At 35.0% G+C, this 26401-nt stretch overlaps 6 protein-coding genes, 1 long non-coding RNA gene and 1 other non-coding gene across 10 annotated transcripts; 5 read left to right on the top strand and 3 right to left on the bottom strand.

Annotated features, from left to right (window-relative positions):
* Positions 1-7: 7 nt before the first annotated feature.
* kri (uracil phosphoribosyltransferase krishah) lies at positions 8-1805 on the bottom strand. The gene is made up of 5 exons (XM_081985855.1): positions 1357-1805; positions 1162-1289; positions 922-1106; positions 664-819; positions 8-608 (listed from the first exon to the last, which is right to left on the bottom strand). The coding sequence occupies exons 1-5, from the start codon at positions 1479-1481 to the stop codon at positions 534-536; spliced, it is 669 nt and encodes a 222-aa protein (XP_081841981.1). The 5' UTR covers positions 1482-1805; the 3' UTR covers positions 8-533.
* LOC145733148 (SET domain-containing protein 4) lies at positions 1528-3760 on the top strand. Of its 3 annotated transcripts, none has more exons than XM_081985827.1 (2): positions 1528-1667; positions 2187-3760. In XM_081985827.1, the coding sequence occupies exon 2, from the start codon at positions 2189-2191 to the stop codon at positions 3506-3508; it is 1320 nt and encodes a 439-aa protein (XP_081841953.1). In that variant the 5' UTR covers positions 1528-1667; positions 2187-2188; the 3' UTR covers positions 3509-3760. The 3 variants fall into 3 exon arrangements, with proteins under 3 accessions (XP_081841953.1, XP_081841955.1, XP_081841956.1); XM_081985829.1 differs by lacking the exon at positions 1528-1667 and adding an exon at positions 1851-2087; XM_081985830.1 differs by lacking the exon at positions 1528-1667 and adding an exon at positions 1851-2083.
* Positions 3761-6333: 2573 nt separating this feature from the next.
* On the top strand, positions 6334-9055 carry Prdm13 (PR/SET domain 13). Its single transcript, XM_081985823.1, has 7 exons — positions 6334-6923; positions 7124-7275; positions 7379-7500; positions 7744-8056; positions 8114-8306; positions 8362-8567; positions 8632-9055. The coding sequence occupies exons 1-7, from the start codon at positions 6630-6632 to the stop codon at positions 8912-8914; spliced, it is 1563 nt and encodes a 520-aa protein (XP_081841949.1). The 5' UTR covers positions 6334-6629; the 3' UTR covers positions 8915-9055.
* On the top strand, positions 7589-7670 carry TRNAS-CGA (transfer RNA serine (anticodon CGA)). Its single transcript has one exon. It is a non-coding gene; the product is annotated as a tRNA-Ser (tRNA).
* A 1954-nt stretch (positions 9056-11009) lies between the features above and the next one.
* Positions 11010-14786, bottom strand: LOC145733161 (lysosome-associated membrane glycoprotein 2-like). The gene is made up of 5 exons (XM_081985849.1): positions 14589-14786; positions 13742-14049; positions 13528-13690; positions 13224-13418; positions 11010-11785 (listed from the first exon to the last, which is right to left on the bottom strand). Exons 1-5 carry the CDS (start codon positions 14644-14646, stop codon positions 11643-11645), a joined length of 867 nt encoding a protein of 288 aa, XP_081841975.1. The 5' UTR covers positions 14647-14786; the 3' UTR covers positions 11010-11642.
* A 179-nt stretch (positions 14787-14965) lies between these two features.
* Atg9 (autophagy-related protein 9) lies at positions 14966-18619 on the top strand. The gene is made up of 10 exons (XM_081985814.1): positions 14966-15258; positions 15344-15622; positions 15682-15828; positions 16170-16543; positions 16594-16872; positions 16928-17123; positions 17176-17610; positions 17667-17888; positions 17945-18138; positions 18480-18619. The coding sequence occupies exons 2-10, from the start codon at positions 15425-15427 to the stop codon at positions 18538-18540; spliced, it is 2106 nt and encodes a 701-aa protein (XP_081841940.1). The 5' UTR covers positions 14966-15258; positions 15344-15424; the 3' UTR covers positions 18541-18619.
* A 1206-nt stretch (positions 18620-19825) lies between these two features.
* Positions 19826-26111, bottom strand: LOC145733155 (sodium/potassium-transporting ATPase subunit beta-2-like). Its single transcript, XM_081985839.1, has 6 exons — positions 25803-26111; positions 22127-22267; positions 21952-22071; positions 21705-21889; positions 21379-21652; positions 19826-21319 (listed from the first exon to the last, which is right to left on the bottom strand). Exons 1-6 carry the CDS (start codon positions 25933-25935, stop codon positions 21216-21218), a joined length of 957 nt encoding a protein of 318 aa, XP_081841965.1. The 5' UTR covers positions 25936-26111; the 3' UTR covers positions 19826-21215.
* On the top strand, positions 23380-23540 carry LOC145733175 (uncharacterized). The gene is made up of 2 exons (XR_014179134.1): positions 23380-23452; positions 23505-23540. It is a non-coding gene; the product is annotated as an uncharacterized LOC145733175 (long non-coding RNA).
* Positions 26112-26401: the final 290 nt, after the last annotated feature.

The following is a 26401-nucleotide window of genomic DNA, read 5'->3' on the forward strand; positions in this document are numbered from 1 at the left end:
ATGTTGCTTCATTGAAGTCATTTAATAATTACCTACATATTATGAGTTATATGATACTATAATGATTTTCCCACACAATTAATTCCACGATTAACAGTTATCTGTCAGATATAAAAGTATTAAAATAGCATTCAGTAGTTCCTGTACAAATTAAATAGTGTATAAATCAATAATCTGACTGAACCAAAATTTACATTTTACAATAAACCATCATCAACTGATAACTTCAGCAATAATTATAATAATATTTAAATGTTTACTAATCCCTTCAATATTCAATTAAGTTTAAATGGTTTTCAAAATTACCTTAGTAAATATCACAACAATAAATTTCCTTAATCACTTAATATGCAAAAGCAGGATGAAAATATTTAGGTCAAATCTACACAAGTTCCATTTACACATAAACACATCATGTAAAACTTTGAATTTGAGTGCAAAAGATCATTTACAATTACAATTGGAATCCATACTGAAAGGATAAACTTAAATCAAACAATAGTTCAGTCTTTTTTGATGTTCATCAACCTTAACTAGTCAGTACCAAAATATTTTTGTCCAAAATGATTAGGAGCCACAGGGTGTACCTCTGACGTTAATATTTTCATCTATAACAATGGATAAGTTTAGTCCTCAGACTGTACAGAAAAAAAAACAACTTACCCTTGGATAAGACTGTAATATAGTCTGTACTGCTTGGGGGGTGCAGAATAAATTACTCAAAATTATACAATCTTCCTTGACCCCATGTTCTTTGAGGACGTTTACAGCTTTGCTAACTGTATTTCCAGTTGACATAATGGGGTACATCAACAATACCTGCAATGATAAAGTTAACAGAATAAATAAATTCAACCTACATGGTTATAGTAAGAGTATTTAATACTTAAATTGGGAATTTACTAGAAAAAACAAACATACATGTCTCCTAGAAATATCTTCTGGAAACCTAGCATAAACCACTGTAGCTTCATGGGTTTCTGCATCAGACTCCACTAGTATTTTGCCTATTCGAATACTACGACAGCAATCTCTCAGTCCCTGTTCCATAGACTCTCCAGATCTGACAATTGATACTCCACAATTGCCAGACTTGTATTTCAGTCCTAAACAGCTTAAATTATACAAACCCAGAAAGTAACATAAAACTAAACTACTAACCGTGATAAGTAGCACATGTTGGAGTAATAACATTACATTCAGTAAATGGTAACTGGTTGAGGCTCTCCTCAATGACTAGACGAATCAAACGGTCAGCATAAAACTTGAAATCACTTCTTGTAGTATTCCTAGTTGAGTAACGTTCAGTGTTACCAAGACGTGCAAATCAAGACCCACACACACACATGACTTTACCTATCTCTCAGTATAGTTTGCAATTCTTTGATTTGGTCATTGGCTGGCAAAATTTTTAGTCGAGGAAACTCTTTACAATATTCAATACCATTAGAGCATGTAATATCAATGTCTGCACTTCCCATATTAAGCTGGAACAGTCTTGAGGCTCTATTCTCTTCAGCTTCAACTTTAACTTGCCACCTGGTTTTTAATGGCAAATTTAAGGTTAGCTTGGTAAGAGCCTAGAGCGCCAGTCAGTTGTTTTTTTGCCAGCGGAAAATCTCGTCGGACCCTAACAGTTTTCGTCGATGCGTTAATAATCCCTCGAGGTTAGTATGTTTGGTTTTATATAAAAATATATGACCTTTGGTAAATTACTTAATATAAAAACGCTTTAAATAATCCCAGTGTTGTTGATGTAGAAAGTAAACACAAATTTGAGGTTAAGTTTGAAGTCAGATGGGATTTGTCAATTTCTTTGTTCTCTCTGTCTCGCACACGGTGTGTGGAATTTCTCTATCGCACTCTTTGGCTCTGGTTAGTACTTTTACCAGATTTTTCCTAAAATACTCTTTACTTAAATTATAATTTGTAGTTCTGACAATAAAATCAATATTTCAAGAGTATGAGTAATTTATAAGTCTTTGAAACAAAATAATACTAGCAAATTGGGTTGAGGAACTAGTGGTCACGTGGTCACGTGTATGCTTTGTCGTCATTGGTCAATTATCACCTGATAGGGAATGTATGTATGTATACTAAAAATCAAATAAAATTGCGATGACGTTACTTAAGGCACTTTATGAATTTTAATATCTCGAATTTTTAAAATTGTTTTTTTCTTCTAGTAATGGGTAGAACCAAAAGAAAACGAGTTAGAGGTCGTCAAAACGCATCAAAGTCTCGAAACCTGGGTACCACTCCCACTTTAATCGCTCTTCAAAAGTGGTTAAAACGTCACAATTTTTCCAACACACTCGGTTTGCAGTTACGAGATTACTTGGACACTGGTCGTGGAGTGACATCACCAAAATCAATTCAGCCTCTTGATGTCCTACTTCGGATACCGTTTAACCTGTTAATCACATTTGATACGGCCCGGAAGTCTGAACTGATTGGCTATTTGAACGGTTTGCAACCCTTGACGATCCAGACACTTTTAGCTCTGTTTCTAGTGATGGAGCGGCATAAAGGTGATAAATCGCAGTGGAAAGACTATCTAGATTCGTTACCAGACCCGGAACCGTTTTTACCATGGCTGTGCCAAGAGGAAGTGATCGACAGGTGGTTCCCCGATGATCTCAAACGTCCTTTGAAAGAGTTGCAAAACAACTTCGATAAAGGATATGAAAATGCTAGGAAAGCTTTAAGAAGCGATGTGTCCTGTAGATGTTGTGGCGCATCTCTGGATTATCTCTTGGAAATCTCGAAATTCAGATGGGGCTACATTTTGGTCAATACCAGGGCTGTGTATGTAGATTCGGACTATTTGACTGCCGGAAATCAATCCAGCTTAGACCTACTAGCTGATGATCCTTCCCTAGCTTTGTGTCCTTACATGGATTTGATAAATCACCACTACTTGGCCAAAACCAAGGCTAGCGTTATTCGCATACAGGGTGAAACGTTTTATCAACTCACAACAATGACAGGGTTTAAAAAGTACGAACAGTTGTTTATTTCATACGGGGCTCACTGTAACGAAAAGCTCCTAATGGAGTACGGATTTTTTATACCGGGTAATGTTTTCGACACTGTAAAAATCAGCTTAGAGGAAGTGCTACAGGTGTTCAAGGTGTCTCTAGACGAAAGACAGTACAAGTATATTAAAAACCACGAATTTGACGCTGACGAGGTCTACATAAATGAAAACGGACTGTCTTTTATACTGAAAGCCATTCTTTTTGTGTGTTTTCATCCCAATGTAACCAACTACGCAACGTACATTTTTAGCAACAAATATCCGTCAGACTTTGAAAACACCATAGTTTACACTAGCACTAAAGCTCTATTAAACTTCAAATTGTCCTCGTACCAAAACGACGTAAAACGTGGCATTCCAAGTGACATAGAAGGTGAAAAGATCATAAACAGCTTTTTGGAGTACAGGGTGGTGTATGTGAAAAGGCTGTTAGCTTTACTAGAAGACGGAAAATTGTCGTTCTCTTGATTATGGGATTAGTTGTTATATTATAAAGCAATATGAAGCAAGTGTTTTCAGGGGGGGTGGAATTTACACAATGCAATGTAATGTCTCCCTCCCATATTAAATGTTCATTTAGCCACACTTCACGCCGCAATAAGGCATGGGGGCCTTTTGTAAAGTTTTATTGAGCCGCTTTTCGTTGATCGTGTTGGTTGTAGGGATTATTTTTATTGTTAAGATGTGTGCATTAATTTATTATAGTTAAATTCTATTGTATATTAAGATTTTTTTTTAACTACATATGCGTAAATTACACTCTGCTGAGGTTTACGCAAAAGTAAAACCTTTAAATTTTTGTATTGTTTTAACGGTTAACTGTAATCGTAATCCTAAATCCTAAATAGGACTTAACCTAGCTGTCACTAGGGTATTATCGCAAGCTGGGCAAACTTTAAACACCCTTCACCTATTAACTTGCTCACGATGTTTGCTAAAACAACAATGCTAAACTCTATTTAAAGTAATGGAAATTTTTGATTGGCAAGTTTAGTGCAAAAGTGACATATCTGTATCTTGCTTTATCAAATGTTATTGAAACAGAGTATGACAATACAGTATTTTTGCACTAATCATGCCAATCAATCGAAAAACCCATTACATTTCTATTAAACTACTAAGGTACTAGTAATCATTGGCCACAAGTCAGAAAATGTCATAGTCACGTGAGCATTCAACCAATAAGCTTGAGTTTCTGAGTTAAGGATTGCTTCTGGGAATTGCGTTCTGTTATATAAAGTAATATATTTTTTGCTTTTGTCATTTTGACGGGAATTGTTGCACTTGTTTCTTTTATAGTGGATAATGAACTGGCACGTGTTAGGCACCTTACATGTTGAAACCACGTGGCAAAGTTCCCTGGCACGTGCCGTTTCCCATAAAGTCCTCCAGGAGGCAATTGATCTGTGTGTACCGAGCCTAATGGCGCTGTTGACGGCCGGCAGATGCTGATGGCTATTGAGGGGATTTTTGCAAAAACAGTGGAGTAGGCAACTAAAAATTAGACAATTATTGTCATTGTTGGTCGATAATTAGAAAATGTCTTTGTAACGTACGAGCATTCAGCCAATGAAAGCAGATATTTGTTGGTTTTCCAATATGGAAACCAGTTAGGGTGGATAATCTTCTCTGTTAATAAATTTCTACTCTACCACTGTCCATCTACAAAACCGAATAGACCTGGGGCTTTAAACAATTTAACCGCCCTTAAAAGCGAACATTATATAGGCAAGGGCACCCGGAAACCTACAGGTGCAGGGTCGTGATTGTACGGAGGCCTATCGAAAAGGACATCTTTACGCTTTGATGACAGCTCGAGATGGGGATTTTCCATTTTGATTGGCCTATTGTGTCTTTATTAAAGTGTTTTTGTTGTTATAATAATGATCCTGTTTGGATGTTTTTTCCATTTGTCCAATTCGGTCAAGCGTTTTGCAAGCTGGAGCAGAAGTTTTAATAACTTTGGAGTGGATGATGATTTAGGGGAGGTTAAATAATTTAATCAGAGTGGTAAAGGGTTATCTCCATTATGAGATGTTTAATATAATTCATTTATTTTTTTTACATTTGATGATTAATTCAAGTATAAGTAAATTATCAAATGATGACTAAAAGTGTTGAACTTTAGAGAGTAGAAGTTGTTCAAAATGTTGTTCACCAGTTCACTTCAAGCGTACCTAATCCATATGCATTTTTGTTGTTGCGGTGTAGAAAGAAATTATTTAAATTCTGATAAATAATAGTTATTTACCCAACGACTGTATTAATCGCCATTTAATATAAGAGTTGGTTATACCGTCCATCGACTCTGAAATCATAGGCACTTTTGACAATGACAGTGACAGTTAGTCTATCAACTAAATAATGTGCGTCTATTTTCTTCTCTGTTTAATACAAGTAAAGAAGAATGGAAAGAATGAGAGTATTTGGTTGCCTATGATAAAATCGTCCATTAAAGTAAAACAATTGAAAAATCATACATTAATGGGGCCGCATTCGTTTTCAAGCTCCATGGGGCGAGAAGAGCGTTTTTCACGTCACGATGACGTAATTTAGCAAAATCATAAGTTGACCATGTGTCAAATTACGTCATTGTGACGTCAAAAAAGCTTTAGCTTTAAAGGTTAGCGCAGTCTCGTGATAACTGTCAGATTATCGTCTGATTGGCAGTGATTGGTGAAAAGAGAAATAACCGAACTTAATTGTCATTGTCACAATACAAAAACTGTTACCTAGTAATTTTTATTTACACTGGAGATTAGAAATGTTGCCAATAAAAATAATTAGTATTCTTAACAATAATTTTCCACGCTGTATATTCGACAATTTTCTAAGCCAGTTTTGATTTTAACAAAAATACAGCGTGTTTTGGCACTATATGACAAAAAATTTACATTTTTGGTAGCAGGCCTAACAAAAAGCAACTTGAATGGTCGAATGGGAGATTAACTGTATTTAGGGGTGGGGCACCACGAGCCACGAACAAGTGTTCACCCCCCATATTAAATGTGAATTAAGGGTGAGGGCGGAGCGAATTGTGCGGCAAAAGTTGGTCCTGCAACCTGATCGGCGAATGCACTTGCTGCAAATAAATCTCAACAGGACCGTCTTCGGGTTTTTTGTGTTAAATTTTTGATAAAATTGATGACATTCTTATGTTATTAGTACGTGCATCAAACTGAAGAGGGACTAGCAATAAGGGTTCAATAAAGATCTTTAAATGTGTTTACTTATTTTTTTAAACTTTTTTTAATAAAATATTTAAACACGATCCTGTTAACAAATAAGACATGGTCCATCAATCCAATCCGCGGTCGCAATTTTAACATCAGGACCCTTATACAGGGTGTCAACAGGCACCGTGACCATATTCGTCCTGCTGCCAAAATTGGTGGTATGCAGGAAGGGGCGTCTCCTGCCACCACCCCTAACCAAAAATCAGGAATACACCCCCGTATCCTGATCTCGGTTAAACAATTAAGAATCGGTCATCACCAGGGCAACAGCGGGTTTGTCAAACAAAACTTTGTCAAATTTTGACACCAGTAGTTTGGTTCTGGTCGAATTTCTCGAATATCGGTGGTGGTACATGGTGTTGAATATGGAAGTGGCCGGTACTGATTTTTTCACTTTTCGTGCCGCCGAAGGTTTGAGACCGGTGGCGGATTGGATCCCACGGTTGGTACCGTTGGCGGTACCCAAAACGAATGTTTGTGACGTGGTGGAATCCAAGAATGAAGATGAAGTGCGAAACGTTACGTTCTTGGATTATGCCAAATTGTTGGTTCCTGGGAAAGTTACTGCCGGTACGACCATACCTCAAAGTGCTATGACTGTTCAGATTGATCCACGAAAATTAATTGGAAAAATTGACATCAAACAGGTAGGTGATATGGTTCTTTCCTACCCTGTTCGTTTTAAAGTTCTATAATATGAACAGAGCAAATGTGACCCCCACCTGACAGCTGGTCACATGACCCGGATTTATCAGCAAACTTTGATTTCTTGTGATCAACTGTCAAATTCAGTCACATCTGCTTGCGCACAATTTTTTCCATTATAGTATTTTTTTACACAATTTAGATATCTGTCGGAGTAACATCATTCGGAACAATAGATTTAGAACGAAAATCTAAAGACGAATGGTTCCAAGACATCCATTGGGTGCGAGCAATTCGATTATCGGAAGATTGTCACACTTATAACGTACAACTGAAATTTCAACCTTCCTACAGGTGAGTTACCCTGTATATAGCTGTAAAATTGCATGGTTGCCAAAGTGTAATTTCTTTCCAAATATCTAGTACCATGAAATAAAATGTAATTTTTATTTTGTAGCACGAAGTTAATTCTACAAGCAGTCAGACCAATTGAACCTGGACAAGAACTTCAGTTATGGTTCTCTGAAGATATATTAGCGTTACTGCAAGTCGTGTTTTTAAGTCCTGCTAATATTCAAGGTGAGTAAAAAAATGCTGGTTTTTTGAACCCCCTCGTAATCTGTACCTACCCTGCTTAAATACCTGTTTGGGAGGACAGTCTAACACAGCAGTCGTGGCCGAGTGGTTAAGGCGTCTGACTCGAAATCAGATTCCCTCTGGGAGCGTAGGTTCGAATCCTACCGGCTGCGAACTTTTTTATTTTTTTTATATTACAAAATAATGTTTTTAAAATTAACTTATTTAAACACTATTTTTTTTTAGGAAAAAATAAATACACTTGTCTGAAATGTTCAGCTTTCTACGAATCCCCCAATCCACTAAAACTCCACATAACGTTAGCATGTGGCAAACTCCCAATACTTGCACTATGGGAACGTTTGGCAACCATGAGGAAGGACGTACCACCAAACCGAAACGTCGTCACCAAAGAAAAAGACTTTGAATTCAAATTGACTCCAAGTCTTCAGGCTACTAAACAGCGAACCGCCTTAGACCTGTCTGTTTCGGGTCACTCGAGTACCGCAACGTTTCAACCTAACGCTCCGCATCATCAGTCTGCCTTCAGACCGTTCAAGTAATAACCAGAACAAGTAAATTGTACCTAGACTGGTTATAATGTTTGGTTTTGTAGTAAAAACAAGCCTCAGATCGTGGAAATCAATGAAAATGGGGCAGTACCAACGTTTCGGCTGCCAGGGACAGTTCGTCAGGATTTGCCAGGTGTATGGACTGATGTAGTGCAGGTGCATCGAAATTTAATGCATCCCCACGATTTGACTAATGTGCAGAACATTTACGGGGATGATGCTCAAATTGAAAGTTTGGTAAGTGCATTTTAAAAAAATCTGGAAAATTTTTTTTAATAATTGTATTTTGCAGGTCAGCAGTTTAGGTAAAGCCAAACAAGGCCACATTTGTTTATACTGTGGAAAATGTTATTCACGAAAATACGGATTAAAAATTCATATACGAACGCATACCGGTTATAAACCTTTGAGATGCAAATTCTGTGATCGACCCTTTGGGGACCCAAGCAACCTGAATAAACACGTCAGATTGCATGCTGAGGGCAACACTCCTTATAAGTAAGTTACATTTTTTCTTATATCCAGATAAAAAAAAATCCATTATTTTATGATTTTTCTATAGGTGTGAGTTGTGTGGCAAAATCCTGGTGAGACGTCGTGACCTGGAACGTCATCTTAAATCCAGACATTTAGTGGAAATGCATCCGGGACAAAACATTTTACCGGACTCGTCCAGTGAGGAAATTCCCACCACCTTAAAGGATAATAGCGTAGCTGAGGAAAACTTTGACAGTGACTCTAATTTGAATGGCGCCAGTGTAAATGAGGTAAAAATCGAGGAGGATCCGGACGTAACGATTATTGAAGTTGATGACGATCATTATGTTGGTAAAAAAGTTAACTAACAAAACTGGAAAAAAATATTTTTATTGTTGAATTTAGCGCTTGAAAGTGTTTGCTATTGATTTGTATATAAGAGTGATGCAAACAATTATTTTTGTTACTGATATGCTTTTTGATAATATTTATAAAATTGTTATGCTCTGCTTTCTTGTTTTTTTTTATCAATTTTGAAAACCTTTATACACGGTGTTCCGTAAAGAATGCGCCAATAAGCAAGGTGAAATTCTAGACGTCAAAATATTAGGATTCCACCAAACATGCTTTAATAAAATGCTCTTCTTCGATATACAGGGTGTCAAAGTTTTTAAGGGCATTTCCATAAAGTAAGCTAATGCAATTCTTATTGTTTTCAGGTCTGAAAAAATATTACTTAATGATGTACTCGTATTTAATCAGCATCCCATCTATTCTTCGTAAAAATAATCGATCTATCAAATGCATTACTCTAAATTTTGCCAGGACGTCCTATAAAAAATGAATATAACATAATAACATCAAAAACAACATCAAATTCGAATTTCCCGCTAGATACCCAAAACCCCGAGTACCAAAATTTAATGTATCAACGATGATATTTACAATAATTATTAAATAAATTTTAAAAATAAAGAAAAACTTTGACACCCTGTATATCGGAGAAGAGCAACATTTTATTAAAGCATATTTGGTGGAATCCTAATATTTTAACGTCTAGTATCTAACCTTGCTTTAAGGCGCATTCTTTACGGAACACCCTGTATAAAGCTTTAACAATAAGGTTGGTCGTTGTCATTAATAAAAGTAACGGTTAATTATACTGAAACAACATTTTAATACTAAACTTATATCTACTAATAATACATCAAACAACAAAATTCAAGCTTGTGCGGTTATTTCGAGGTATCAATGAAAATGTTATTAAACATTTAATCAAGAGACACTTATGAATGTAAAAAAATTATAAATAATAATTGAAATATCACATTCTAATATCACAAGTACCGGATCATGTTCGTTGATAAAAGTAAAATAATCACTTTCTTTTTGATGTGTGAATAATAATCACTTAATTTACTATAATCATTGTAACAAAACGGTAACCTATCAGTAATATTTCCTGTGGTTTTACAGCGTGATAATCCAGGGTTATAATACAGGGTGTCCCATAACTATATGACAATCTCTCGGGAGCATACAGGGGAGGTCAAAATAATACGATTTGTTCATAAACAAATTTTTCCTAAAGTCGCTCCTAAGGGAGATATCGAGCCCCAAAGAACTGCCTTCCAATTAACGTTATGTAAATTAGTTTTCAAAGTTTAGGTTATGGTTTTGATGTCAAATAGGTCTCTTTCGATAAAACATTAAACCCAAAAATCATTACAATATACAAAGTGGTTCAAAAGTTACGGCCAAAAACGTTAATTGGAAGGCAGTTCTTTATGGCTCGATATCTCCCTTAGGAGTGACTTTAGGAAACATTTTTATATGAACAAATCGTATTATTTTGACCTCCCCTATATGCTCCTGAGAGATTGTCATATAGTTATGGGACACTCTGTATAAATAATACATATTATGTAACAAACCTTATGTAAGTCCAATACATATTAAGTTTTTGACTATTTAAAAATAAAATTTTTTAGAAGTACCTAGTCCAAATAAGAAGAACGCGTCTCAGTCCTTAAATTAATAATAAAATATTTATTAAAATAATTTCACGTAGGGTCACGTAGTTGCCCAATATAAACTATGAGACTTTGAGAATTTTTTCATTAATTGATAAAATATTTTAAGTTTAAACAAAGTTTTTAAGTAACACAAACAAATGCAAGAAGAAAACATTTTTATCCAAATTGATTGTGCTGAAAACGGTGTTCTAAAGTGTGAAAAGCTTTGGTAACATTCAGTAAACTTAAATCTGAAACAATACAACTACATAATGGCAATATACGATTCAGGTAAAGCAAGATAGCGTTTTCATTGGAATGTAATCGCTTTCGTTCCTTTCTTGGGCAAACCTAAAATAATGATGTAAACAGTAACAAATTTACAACTGTAAGAAACACTCCGCACGCCTAAAATAGGTAGGGAAAGGGCCAAAAATAAAACAAGGTCTATTTAGCAGAACTTTATTATTTTAAAGTCAATAGTAATAATAATTGATAGCGGGTTACAAAGTTTCCTTAAGCTTTCACAGCCCGATTTCCCATTAATTCGAACTCAAACCTTTTTGAGGTACCTATCGTAATATTTATACTAATAACTCACATCAAGAAATTTAAAGACGTTGCATGTAATTATAAAGCTATTAATAGCCGAAAATAATGATACAACATTCCCTAAAAACTTGTATTAATTAATAATGTATAACTGAAGAAAAGAATAACACTACTTATGGTTACAGAGGCCAGAACTCAATATATTTTAAATTGATTCTATTGCAGAAGCAAACCCTATCGAATATTTACATAAATAACGATTAATCTAACCTTCATGTAGCTAAAGGGTATAAATATTGTCATAAGGTCCAAGACAATGCATATAAAGCAACACAACTAAAACTTTATTGTAACACCGGAAACTAACTAAAATCATATATTATTTCAAAAGTATAAAACTTACTGAAAACCAAATAACTAGATTATTTTTACACAAAAGTCATTCTAAACAAACCAAAACACAAAAATTGAAACAAAACAGTCGTTTAGAATGTCCTTTGTTAGGCGCGCGGGAGTGTTAGTGCAACACTTACATGGAGAGATAACCTCTAGCTTGGCAACGTCGCCTGCCGACGAGGTAGGCAACCAGCACCAGCACTACCAAAACGGCCAACACGCAACCCACCACCACGGGCACTACGTCAGAAGTGTTTGCGCCGTCGCAGTTCCACACTGAAAGGTGAATTCTTGATAAATCAATTTTCACAAAGAAAACTAGTATTTCCGTCATGTTAAAGCATAAGCATAGACTAAATGATAAGTCTTTGACTTCAAGTGCTTCCTAATGTATTTTGGCCGCTTCAGTTGTAGGTAAACTCTAAAAGATGGCGCTAATACAGCTCGTCATTACAGACATATTTGCCAACTTTTGCAGTATTTTCTATAATCCGCTTTCTTTTGCTATCCCATCTGAACTGCGTAAGAAAGCTTGATTTTCTCAAATAAATTTGAGTTAAATTACTCGTATTTTGAAAACTAAACAATATAAGAATTTCAGGTATCGATAATAAAGATTCTATTTATTTTAAAAGTCACAGGACTCTTTTTTAACGTCAAAACCGAATCCTGAAGGTCACGTGATCGTTTTTTAGTTTTAAATTGATACACTAACTCACGTATCTATTTGCAAGATTAAAATGTCATTTTTAACGTCACGTGACAGGTTTTATATTCAAATCGCGTTACTTTTTTAACGTCAAAACAGATCCTGAAGGTTACGTGACTGTTTTAGATGTCAAAGTATTATTTGAAGAGTCACCTGACTCCTTATAATGTGCAAGTGGTCACATGACCATTTTCAAAAATTAAATATATTTTTAAAGGTCACGTGACTCTTTTTACAGTTCATAAAGCTGTATGACGATTTTCAATACCCAAATTTTATTTTTAAAGGTCAGGTATAATAGGACTCTTATTTAATGCCAAAACGGACCCCTGAAGATCACGTGTTTTAAGATTAAACGTGGAATTCATAATGTATTAAGTATAAAATAACCCTTGATGAATATTAAAAATAAACAAATAACTAAACTAAAAATACAACGAAGTGAAACACAATAATTAAAGAAAACACAAACAAAATCTGTCTGGCTTTAAAATTACGCGAATATGCATTTAGTGGTGTCATCTCATGCTGCTTACTTAAATTAATTTTCAATTCCATTGCCACTGTTTGTCTATACTTATCATTTAGTCTATGGTGGCAAATGTGACGTGTGTCAGTCTGGGAAAGCGGATGTGACGTCATTTGACAACCCTGTTTAATTTCTTGTGATTAACTGTCAAATGCAGAAAAGCAAACAATTTTTAGTGTTCAAATGATTTTAAAAGTTGTGAGTTAACATTTTTACAGTGTGGCACAAACCACAAAATTTGGTTAATGACTCCATTAATTCAATTCCTTCATGTTATGCACTACTTCATACAAAAACAACCTTGTTATCAGTAGCTATTTGAATACTCTGATTTAAACTATTGTATCTATAGGAAACATGATTATAATTCCTTCCTTACACTGTTTTAAATGTGATTATTCAGTATCACATGAATTGCTAATTGGAAGTATGACTCAGAATGTTATCTAATAATTAATAATTTAAAAAATACTTACCAGATGCATATTGGGGTTTTGGGGAATTCATGAAAGCCTGGTAGTGTAAATGACTCAAATGAAGGTCAGCAACAGTAACATTGCCATTGCAATCCGTCAGAGGGAGTTTTTGGTCCTTTACACAGTAGTAGGAAAGCTTTTCTGGTACGGCAAATTCGGTTTTATTATGACAGTAGGTTGTTGTGGTGTTAGATCCTGTTAAAATTTAAACTAGGTAAAGTTTGTCATAAATCATTGATTTATATAACTTTTTATCATTGTAGCCAGAAAATTATTTATGGCCTTAATGATAAAACATACTTACCAGCCAACAATAAACTGGTGCTGAGGGACTGAATTTCATATTGGCTTTCATTTTTAGAGAATTCAAAAGAAACACTGTTCCTACCCCATTCAATTAATAAGGTCTCAGAAGTGCCATTTATGCTGCAACCTACTGTAGCATTTACATCCTTTGGTACATTTATCTGCAAATTATATTATTAAGCCAATGTTTTAACAAGCAACTGAATACTAACTAGAATAGAGCTGTTTTTGTCTTTGCCTGGCAGTTGAATTTGAATGGCCATCTTTGCCATAAAGCAGACATTCTTACTGTCAGTGTAGTTCCCAAGGTAATCATTGATAACCAAGTTGTTGTCAGGCTTAGGTGTGGGAGCAGCAGTAGTTGTGGTTGTTTTAGGTGCTAGGGTTGTGGTGGTTTTTGCAGTAGTGGTTGTAGTTGAAGTTGTGGTGGTTGTATTATTTGTAGTAGTTGAGGGGGCAGGTGTAGTAGTGACATTGGATGGTGGAAGTCCAGTGGGATCAATTGGTGGAAGTACAGTATCTGTAAAAAAATATTCAAAAGTGTTCCATATAAACTTCTTCAATTTATATTTAAAATTACTAAAGATAGTGTAATGTAGGTATGTTTTTTTTTCCAAAAAAATATTGAAACGCTTAAAGAAACAAGTTGCATATTATACTTAAACTAATACTTTAACTTATTGACATTTCTTGGCAGTAAAGTGTACTACCTACTTATATCAATCAATTTTCTACCATATGCTTTTTATAATTGATTGGTATATTTGCAACTTAGTATCACACCAAAACCAAAAAAAGCCTATGCACTTATGTAGTGGTGTGGTAATTAAAATTACATGGTACAAATTCAGATTACTTCAACTTTGCCTTGCTAGCAAAATTGATTGGTGGAGTGTGGAAGAAAAACCTTAAAACGTGCCAGCCCCAACATCACCAGAACAAAGAACACTATTGTAAATTTGTTTATCTAAGGTGATTAAGAAGAGAGACGCCTGGCTAACATGTTGCATTACATCAATTCATTCTTCACAGATGTTATTAATAAAATATTGATCTTACCGTTATTGGCTAGGACCTGCCAGATACTCAACACCACGATTAGACTCTTTAAGAACATTTTATCTGCTTTTTTTTAATAAAAACACAACTCGGGAATTAAAAATAATTCCAATAATAACAGGGAAGGGAATGAATGGTAAATAGCCGATAGCAAATTTCAGTCAAAAGTACAAAACCCCAACCGAATGAAAATCAAGAAAGAAACAAACAAAAAACTGCTGACTGACGACAACTGACGTATTTGACTCTTAACAAGAATACCAAATTTATATCACGTGGTAGTATAAAAGAACTAGCAGTTTTCACCACGTGATACATTAACTGTTTATTGTTTAGAAAGACAAAACAGCTGACAACTGTCAATGCCATGTTTGTTTTGATAAAAAAATTGTCATATTAAATTGCGTTTTTCCATTTTCTTCAAAAAAAAAAACTCTAAATTATTTGTAACATATAAAATAAAGTTCAAGGTGTCCTAAAAACAGAAATGTGCGCAGTGCTGTGATGATATGGGAGTAACTTAACGTTTAAACTCCATTGTTCTTTGTTTTGCGTTTTTAGATGTTTGGTATAATTTCCAAAAATTCTATTTTGGTCTCCTTGCATTAGTTTATATAATAACTGCCCCCAAAATTTGCAGATTACTGGCGATGTCTACGTTCTTTTAAGGGTAAGTGACCACTGCAGACTGCCAAAATATCCAATGTTGTAAGATTGAAAATCAGCTGTTTATGTTTTGATCACTTTGTTTTCAGCCAGTGGATTCTTTGACCTTTGGTTTAAATCTACCTTTAGAGTACATGCTTCACATGTTGTTGTAATGAAAATTCGGAATTATGACCACTAACTATGCCTCACTCAACAATGAAACTCCTGAATTCTATGGAGTTTATGGCACTGGGAATATTCCCAACCAGCACATGTCAGAGCCAACTCCAAGGTCTCAGTGGAACCACATTGAAGACTTGGACTCATTCTTCACTAGAGTGTATAAGTATCATCAGAAACATGGGTTTAAATGCATTGCAGCAACGGTAGTAGTAATTTTGTACCACAAAACATGACATTTTTTGTGTTTCACATGTTTTTTTAGGAGCTTATAGACTTGCACCAGTTTTCATTTATAGCAGGAATAATTTTCACTATGGCTTATGGTGTAAACTACCAGAAACTATTCAATCACATGGCAAATTCTGATAATAACAGATGGATATTTTCTGTACTTATACCTTTTGATGAGGTGATTATTAGTTGTTTTATTTTGGTCAGGTTTTATAGCAGTTTTTCTGTTCACTGAAGTTTATGTTTTATGAGAGTTAATTCAATTATATATTCTGGATATTAAATACAAGAACAGTAATGCTTTTATATCAAGTTTGAGTGATAAAATAGAATCTGAATATCAGTATTGATTAACACTATTTTCAAACAATTTTTTTACACAATTTTGATAATTTTTGCAAATAAAAAGGGTATCTCTTCAATATAGATAAAACTTTATCTGAAAGAAGTTGTTATTTTGACTTTGAAATACTACAATCTTAACTTGTGTTCTACAATATCTAATTGTAATACTTTTAGGTTATGGCTACACTGCCTGTATCTGGCTGGATTATTTTAATCATATTTGGACTTATCTTCCTTTTAAGTGTAATTAGAAAGTTGTATGCTTTAATAATGTACTGGGACATAAAGCAATTTTACAATCAGGCTTTAATGATTGAAGATGCAAATCTTGACAATTTGACGTGGCACGACGTGCAAAAACGACTAATCCAAGTGCAATTAGACTTACAAATGTGTATTCACAAACGGGAGTTGACAGAGCTTGATATTTATCACAGAATCTTACGTCAAACCAACTATTTAGTGGCTTTGGTAAATAAAAAACTGTTGCCGCCCAGAGCCAATTTTCCATTTTTGGGAGAAGTGGTTTATTGGACTAAATATTTGCGGTTTGTAACTGACTAAAACCTTTGAATGTTGGTTTATTGCTGGTTTTCAGGTTGAATATAATGTGTTTGTTTTTCTGGTCACCTTGGTCGCCTTTTGAAAACCCTTGGCATCTTAGGGAGGAATATAAAAGACCAATTTATAGGGAGAAAATGGCTAGACAGTTAGGAAGACAAGTGTTGTGGCTGTTTTTAATCAACTTGTTAGCATCACCTCTAGTGTTTATGGCACAAATTATATTTTATTTCTTCAATTATTTTGATCAAGTACGGAGGGAGCCTGGGCAATTTGGGGTTAGGTACTGGTCGCATTACGGACAGCTTTACTTTAGGTTTGACTTGTTTTTGGTGATAAATTGTTTTCACTTATGATTGGGGGTTTTATAGGCATTTTAATGAACTTGATCATGAACTGCATTCTCGGCTAACTCGAGCGTATAAGCCCGCAACAAAGTATTTAGCGTCGTTTTCATCCCCAATGGCGGTGCTTTTGGGACAGCATGTCACTTTTATGTGTAGCTCTCTACTGGCAGTATTTATTGGTCTCAGTTTTGTTGACAATGAAATTTTATATTGGGAACATGTATGGTTTTATTACTTTTTTTATTTCATTTTTTACAAACTTTATATTTCAGGTTCTGACAATCTTGGCTATCTTAACTGGAGTGATTAGTATGGGTCGTAGCGTTGTCCCTGACGAAACACTAATCTGGTGTCCTGAGCAACTGTTAGAAGCTGTCGTCTTGCAAACTCATTATTTGCCAGGTCTTTGGCAGGGTTACGCTCACACTTCGCGCGTTCGCGCCAGCTTCCAGCAATTGTTTCAGTACCGATTCGCAGCTTTGTTGGAGGAATTTTTCTCTCCTATTTTGGTTCCTTACTTTCTTTTGCGTTACATCTATCCGCGCACTTTGGATTTCGTGGACTTTTTCCGGAATTTCACGGTGTCTGTAGTGGGCGTGGGTGATGTATGCAGTTTTGCTCAAATGGATATTAAGAAACATGGCAATCCTGACTGGCAAGCTGACGCGTCTATTGTTGAAGAAGAGGCTGGGGACGCCAGTCGACTGGTAGTGTGATTTTATCTTTTAAGTTCTGAAGGAAATTCACTTCTTTGCGTCTATAGGTAGCAGACCAGTATACACAAGCTGAAGATGGAAAAGTAGAACTTTCACTGATGCATTTCACCACAACAAATCCCAACTGGCAACCACCTCCTGAAGCGGCAGAATTTGTGGAAAATGTCAATTTGGAATCCACCAACGCAATGTTTAATAACGACGACGCGATTATCGGTCCGTTTGGTGTTTTGTCCAGTATGGACGTAACTAACCAACGGGAGCCTGAGGTACGCATTATAAACCATCCTCTAATAACCAAAAGTTAATAAAATTGGCCAAATAGGAAATTGAAAGACCATCCCTACCACCCACTTACATGCGCAGTTCCATGACTGGTTTCAGAGGTTCTGCTGCTGTAGGAAGAATACCTCCAAGGCAGAGCTTGTATGGTCAACGTGCTGAAGGTCCTGATATGTACAGTTCCATAGAAAATATGCGAGCTAGCACTGTTATTTTACACAACAGGCATGCAATGCGGTAAGCTTTTGTTTTTTTAGTAGAACCCTGAGCTTTGTTGTTTTGCTCGTCACCCTAATGTTTTGTAACTTTTTCAAAGTTTTCAGTTAACTTATAATAAATACATATAACGAATTATTAGGTTTGTAGGAGTTCATTATTGAAAAAAATCAATCTTGATAAAACGGTTAGGGTGACTTTTTGTTTAATATTGCACAGTTTAGACTGTAATTTCTTCCTTATACCGACTAGGTCTGCACAAATATTGTACGATCAGGTGGGTCGCTCTAAACATTACTGCACTCTAAAATGATATAGCCAGTTTTGAGTTTTTTGCATTGTTTGGTATTCTATTGTTGCAGGCAATCGCTACGAGTGGTGCGTTCGGCAGAAGAAACCACACCGTTGCTGTCTAGAAAATAGCAAGATCGATGTGTGGTAGTTCTAGTCATAATTATATACCGATTTATTACTTTCGTGTAAATAAACGTTCGTTTTTTTATTTACTGAGTTTGTATGTATTTACAGATTTCCGATATTGTCAAGAGAGAGGGTTGATAATAATAAGGTCAAACTGTAAAGAATAGGAAAGTTACTTACAGTCAAAGTCTTCAACAAAACAAAGCAAGAGCATTTTAAATTAACTCAAATTAACAATATTTGACTGACAAGGTATAAGCTTTTATTTTATATGTCGATGGATAGCCAATGAAATGGCCATATGCAACATTGGTCGGTTGGTTAAATATTTAGTTTATTGGTCGCTAGAGGGTTTGATACTCGACCAAACTTGTCTGTCCACTGTTTTTCATAGACTGTTTCGTTTGAACCTGATAAACTGTCGTTCGACTGACAATGATATTGTCACGTTAAAGGGTAGCTCAGAGGGAAGAAAACTGAGGATTCCACAGGTAATCCACATTATTTAGGAAGTTAAGACAACAGTTACAATGTTCTTACCCCCGGATGGCCAAGAAGGGGATACTTGTCAGGAAACACACAGTCTTCTCCACTATAAATTTATTATAGCCCACTAATTAAAGGGGGCGCGCTCGACTAGTTTCGGACATAGACCATATCCATATCCATCATCATCAGTGTTGCTTAATAAAATTAATGCTGTCTTTCTATACAGGGATAGAGAGCGAGACTACTAATTGACATTAGTAAAACATTAATAAGGGGCGAACAAGCTTATACTGGAGAATAACAGAAGAAATCAATCAAACCAATCAATGGGTCTCGCTGTCTATCCCTGTATAGAAAGACAGAATTAATTTTATTAAGTAACACCCCTAACTACCTGAGATTTGCGCACGATATTGTCTTGGTTACAGACAGAATTGACTAGGCGAGGGAGATGCTCCGGAAACGGCAGGTTTAAAAATCAACTTTAATAAGACTTAGAAGTTTATGACCAACTTGGTAATGAGTGAACGAATTTCCCTGGGTTCAAGTCATATTGAACAAGTAGTTTCATATAAGTATCTGGGACACAAAATTCTTATAGGCAGAGACAACCAAACCCGGGAGATAGCGCTTAGAATCGGCTTAAGTTGGGCAGCTTTTAGAAAGCTAAGCAACATTCTAAAGTCGGACATTCCAACCTGTCTAAATAAGAGAAAGGTCTTCAACCACTGTGTGCTTTCTGTGCTAACGTATGGAGCAAAATGGGTTAGTAGTGTTAGTTTTTAGCACTAAAACAACCTTTTTTGGACCACTAGCGGTCATTTATTATTTTTTTTTAGGTACCTAAACGATTTAACGGGAAAAACTCACACAATTTAAACAAAAATAGACACTTTCTTAACTTGATTTCTACTTATTATTAAGTGAAAGGTGCCTACGATAACTATTGCACTGAACAGCATTTGGAATAAAATGGTGAAGCATTTGAAGAAGTATTTAAAAGCTTATTCTTATAACTTATATCATATACTCTTACTGAAAAAATTATTAATGTGTAAATTTTATGGTAACTCATACTTAGATTTTAACTTAACTTACAGATGCAATTTACTTAACTTATTTAGTTCGTTTTTTTTTTAATTCAAAGACGTGTGAACTATTTGTAGTCTGCCACTCTGACATTTTTTACAAACACAAGCATATTATAAGCAACACAGACTTTATTACTCTAGGCGAATACTGATTTGCAAAAACTGAGCAATATTTTAACACAATATTGCAATTTTTCTACTAATGCACCAAAAATTCATTAGTAATCTTATTTGACTATGTAGTAAGAATTACTGCATTTACTGCATAGTCATGTTTTTGGACATTTTTGATAATGGGGTTTCACTTTTTATTAGATTGCTTTGATAGTGGTTTTGGATTATTACGTAAACTGTGATGACTGTTTAGCAATAAAAATATTTTGTGCGCGGATTGATGAACCATATGTGATATGCCCCCATATCTATAGTTAGTAATGGTCAATCCTAAAACTGATTAGACTCAATAATACGTTTTTACTATATAATAGCTAATTTTTTTTAAGTATTGTTAACATTTTAAGATTACTCTATAATTATAATTAGTATTACAATAACAATTATTATTATTGGGTATTTATTTGACGTTCTTCATAAACAAGAACATTGATTTGAGAATCCTAGGATCTGGCCCTGATGGTTATAAAGTTTTCGCTTTAATTTCAAGCACCTAATAAAATATGTTGAATAAATTAACACGTATATGCACTAAACAAAAAAAACTAAATATCACATACTTGAGTGAATTTTGAGAAAGCATATGTTTTTAATATGGATTAGTACGGATCCACACGCTAAAAGTTCACCGGCCTAAAAGTGGCATAATTAGGCGTCAGTTAAAGTATTATTAACTTTATTATCGATGATAATATCTACCTAAAAGCCCATTATTGAACAAACAGGCTCTCTTACAACAATTTGCTATTTTAACAAACAACGGCTTTATTGTTTTAAAAGCAAAGTGTGTGTTTTTCATCTGAGTCAACTGATTCATTTTTGATTTACACCCTTAAATGACACAAAAGTTGAAATAATTTCTTGGTGAAAATTGCGCTTGAAGACAAAACTGAATCAGTTGATTAGTTAGTGATTTGGAATAATTTAGTCAATCATGAGTTCGAAATGGACGGAACCCCTTCGGTCCACCCTATCATGGATGATATTTCGAGCCCATGCTTTGCATTCAATATTGATAAGTACTCCACCTGAAAATTTGTTTTAAATCAAGTCCTCAGAACTAACATTGATAATTATATGTACTTACGTGTGGGATTTTCAAAATAGACAGCTATTAAAGGACTAAGATACCCGTCTTGGTTTTTATAAGGAAAATATTGACTCTGGAACCCTTTTTCAGGGATATACCGAATAGGACCAATATGTTCAACATCGGCCACGTTTTCTCCCTGACAAGTAACCCATACAACCTGATGTTTGTTCTCCTTTTCGGCTGCGATGATTATCTCTCGAAGATCTTTGCTCATCGTCACCTCGTCCACGGTTGACGAGTTGAAATACTCGGGCACCCAATTGAAGATCTACAGTGATTTTCAGTTAAGAAAAAACCTGTAAACTGATTAAAATACTAACTCGATTCAATTTCAAGAATATACAGGGTCCTCCTTGGTGGTTTTCGTAATTGTATCCTTGGGATTTAATGCAGGGATTCCATTTGTCGTCGACGCTAACATCGCAAACTTTTCCTGGAGATGGTGGCTGGAAAGGGCCGCATTTTTCCAGCTTATCAGCGTGAGGGTTGTTTGATCTGTTGTATACTATTTTCGGGTTGAAATATATAAGTATATTGCTTTTGTTTTTGATATCCGGATAAACTTACAATGTAAAAATTTGTCCAACTCTCTCTGCCAGTATTGCACGTTGCCTTTGTCAGAACTCTTGTACCAGATTAAGGTAGTGTCTATGTTACTCTCGGATGGCATCGGTCTGAAGCCCAATCCTGAATATAAATATTAAAGCTAAATAAAGCTAACTTTCTGAGAAACTGTAATTACCTGGATTGTTGCCTATTATAGATCGGTCCAGTTGCCATTTTGGGGTTTTATAATCTAATGTCTGGAAAAATACGGCCAGCATTGCACCGAAAAATACTGTCAGCACGATGTAGAAGATGATGTAGAACACCAAAATTTTTACTGGAAATTAATTGAAAATTAACAAATGGCAAATGCATGGTTATAGTAGTTAATACAAGTTAATGCCAAATTGCAAGAATAATTGTGTCACATATATTACTACCATGACACCAAACTCCTAAAATGATTTCAAGGCACTTTTGGGTGTATCGGAATCAGGTGCCAACTTATTGCTTATTTTTAAGGGAACACCCTGTATGATTACTGCACTCACTTTTAGAACCCACCTTGTTTAAGGCAACCAAACACAAAAACAAATAAAAAAACGTTTTCTGAAAAGTTAGACCTAAAATTTAACATTTTAACCATTTCTTTGCCAGGAACTCGGCCGGATGAAGAGATACATGAAATGTGACAATATAATATGTGATATTATAGTAAAGGAAATTTGACGCCCTCTAGCGGCCAAACGGTGTTAACAATCAATGTGGGGATATTTTTAGAAAGCTTGAAATCTGCTCTATCTTTTGTTTTCTATGACATTTTGACGTAACTTGTCAAATAAGGGAGTAATTTAGGGTCAAAGCAACGAGTGTCACAAAATATGTGATTTTATGGTGAAGGAACTTTGACGTCCTCTAGCGGCCAAACGGTGTTTTCAATCAACTCATGTAGGGATATTTCTGGAAAGCTTGAAATCTTCTCTATCTTTTGTTTTCTATGACATTTTGACGTAGCTTGTCAAGTCTAAGGGAGTAATTTAGAGTCAAAGCAACGTGTGTCAAAAAATATGCTATTTTTACAAAAAGTGCTATTTTGGCAATTTTTTATTTTGCTCCAGGACGGTTCCGATGCACGGCAAAGGAAATTTCACATAGTTTCAAGAAATGACAGACAAAATGGCGTCGCAGGCTGCCATTTTGAATTTTCTTTCCATTTTGAACGGTTAATTCTTGTAGCCATCGAAATTGATACTATAGTTCCTATTACTTGTGTAAGTGTATTGTGGCCGACCTAGCCAGTTTTTTTGTCAATATAAGTACATACTTGAATTTTTACCTAGTTGTTTTAGTGTACAGGTCACAGGATTCCTAAAATAGCTAGTTATCCCCACATAATCAGCTCACTTTATCATTCAGTTGCATTGTTCGCAGTACTTACTTACTGCGAAGTATATCTTTCTAGTGGTTACCATTTACTTTCATTGTACTTCAGGATCAGGAGGCTATATTAGTTTATCTGAAGGTTTCCCACTTTAGTTCCTGCTCTTTCAAAAAAAAAATTACAATTGTTTTAGGTATTGCAAATGTTAAATTTCACACCAAATGGTAAATATCTCAGAATAACTGATACATATAGTATACAAGGTGTACCACGATAAATGCATCATATTCCAAGGTTTGAGAGTGCATAAAAAAATAATTCAAGTTTGCTAAACTATCCAAAGTTGTTTCGTGACACATATGAGGTGATCAAGTTTGAATAAAAAAGTAAATCGGAATAAAACCATTCTACAATTGTTAAACAATGATGAGGGGCAGCTTTTTGGAGGATTTGGCACTGGCGATTTATTAAAATTTAGGAAATGGTTTACTTATTTAATTAATTTGCCATCTCCGAATATCTGCTTTAGTTTAATAAATTCATATTTTTAAATTAATGGATTTTCCATTCGTGACATTATGTGTACTTTTTCCATAATCAATTTATGCAGTTTCCGGAGGACCACCCTCTGTAGATCCTGATCATCTCAATATTATTGAAAACCACAAATTGAATTAGAAATTATTCTTGCAACTTCCGCTTCTATGCAATTGCTACTGATACCATTATAATCGCAATACATAAGTATATTAACATAATAGTGTAATTAGATACATACTTCTATAGTGTTTTGAATATGAAATGTGTAGTTCAAGGTTAAAGTTGTTATTTTTAGCATAAAATTGTTGATGAAATACTGTAATGGAGCATAAAAAATATAGTTCATCTGACTTAACACTGACCCAATTTATTTTTCAATAAAGTTCCTTTTGACTGGAAAACGACTGTACTTTAAATGTCCGTTCAGATTTGATTCCAATCCGAATGTGGAAATAAAAGCGGAAATTTAAAAACGGCGCCATCGACCGTCAGTGGCGTATTGATCGGGGGGGCGCCTTCTCCGCCCTTACGGCGTGTTTATCTGCGGAAACTGCGCCCCGCGCGTCTCGCAACCCCTCCGTCACTGACCCAGTTACGATTCTCGTTCCTGATACACTTCTCCGCTAATGGGCCATTTTGAAGGAAATATGGGGTTTTGTTTCATTTTTCCTTACTGGTAAAGTAAGTTTAGCTGTATACAACAAAACCTAATCGCCAGAGGATATTTTTATTAATTGGCTATTAGATTAAATTAGAATGCGCCTGTTTGTTAACACCAATAATTGAACGTCACTGATTGATGATGTGTATATGTCATTAAATTGTTTTATTTAAAGGCAATTAATTTCGGTCTTTTTAATAACTTTTAAGTATGATACATTGAGTGTTAAAGTTTAATTATAAAGATAAAGAAATTAATATAATAGTTAGTTTAAGTAACATATTATTGACTTTTTGATAATAAAAATACGTATATGTCTAACAACAAGTTATACCCTATATTTGGGGACAATTAAACATTTTTTTACACCTGTATGATAGTCCTAAGTACAAGAGTTGCAATAAAAAAGTCATCAAAAAGTGCATCACAAAATGTAAAATCACTAGAAACTCTGTTTATTTGGTGCTAGATTTTTTAGATGTTTCTTTGGCTTAAGTAATTAATAACAATTATTTTGAACCACTTTTAAGACTTCTAATGTAGTACAAAAGCCCCATGCAAATTGTCTTGAACTTAGAGTCTTCATAAAGAAAACTGTTAGAGAATTTACTTATTTTTGTAATCTGGAGTATTTTAAGCACTTTGAGAGGTTTTGGGAAATTCCAAAGGGCCTTCTTACCGCGCAGATAATCTTATTCATGTCATGTGACAAAAGTTGTCCTTATAATAAAAAAGGAGATCCAAAAAAAGGATATACAAGTGTTTCGTTTAAAACCCTGAATCTAATATCTTGGTGACCTCACAGTCAAAAAAAAACAATGTAATGTAATTTTCACTACATTTTGCATTGATAATTACATAAACTAAGTGAGTGTTCCACAATTTAATCAATACATATTATATAGTTACAATATTTAAAATACCCATTAACCCTCTTAGTAAGTAAAGTACGCAATACATTGTCTGTAAGGGTGGTAAATGTTAAAGGTCAGACTGGCTCTAAAATCGACCCACTAACATCAAATAAATAACGGGCGTCGGCTCTATTATGTCGCAATTTCGTCACGATTTTTTCACTATTTTACCTTGAAAACCTATAAAATAAAGTAAGAAGTTTTGAGTTCAAAGGATTATATAACAGGAGGGTTTAAATAAGTCAGAAGGTCACCTTCCCTATACCCTGATCAAAGTTGTTAAAGCGGTTTTAAAAATTTTATAAACCACCAAGTAAAAAGGTTAATAATTAAGGTAAATGCTGAATACATAGACTGAAAATTTGAGGGTACTTACTCCAACTGCCCCCGGTACGCCCCAGAAACTGTTTGGTCTCCGAGTTCCACAGGAACACCCTGAGCGATTCCCATTTTCCAAGTTGAGGTGGTCGCGTGTAGAACTGGCTTTCCGTCGGTTTCTTATCCGCCATTTTTTTTTATTAATAAAACTAAATCGACCACACAAAAACCACCCTTCTCTGCGGATCCTGCACGACGACGACCGGCGGGTGTGGAAATTTGCGACGGTTTGCGCGAACGCGTCGCGACGCTTTCGAATCGAGTTTGGCCGGCAACGGTGCTGGCATCTACAAATCTGGTTCGACAATCGCCTGAATACTAATCGATTTATTGGCATCCAATTATTAAAACGATTATTTAGTGCGCAAATTCTATGTCACTCTGACTCTGTCGGAACAATGATCAGAAAGTGTTTTATCATTTTTGACTAGCTATTTCCTGGGTGATAAACCTGTGTGTATGAATAATTTAAAGTAGTTATTTTATGCAATTTTTATGGCTTAAACCAGAGTTTCAAATACATTTTAGAATATGAATTAACTACTAACTCAAATATGAAGGAGTTCGTTGTCTTAGTGAAACTGACACCGAAAGTTG

This window comes from Ips typographus, linkage group LG8 (genome assembly GCF_016097725.1).
Source record: "Ips typographus isolate SLU linkage group LG8, UJ_Ityp_2.0, whole genome shotgun sequence".
In the NCBI taxonomy this organism is placed as follows: domain Eukaryota; kingdom Metazoa; phylum Arthropoda; class Insecta; order Coleoptera; family Curculionidae; genus Ips; species Ips typographus.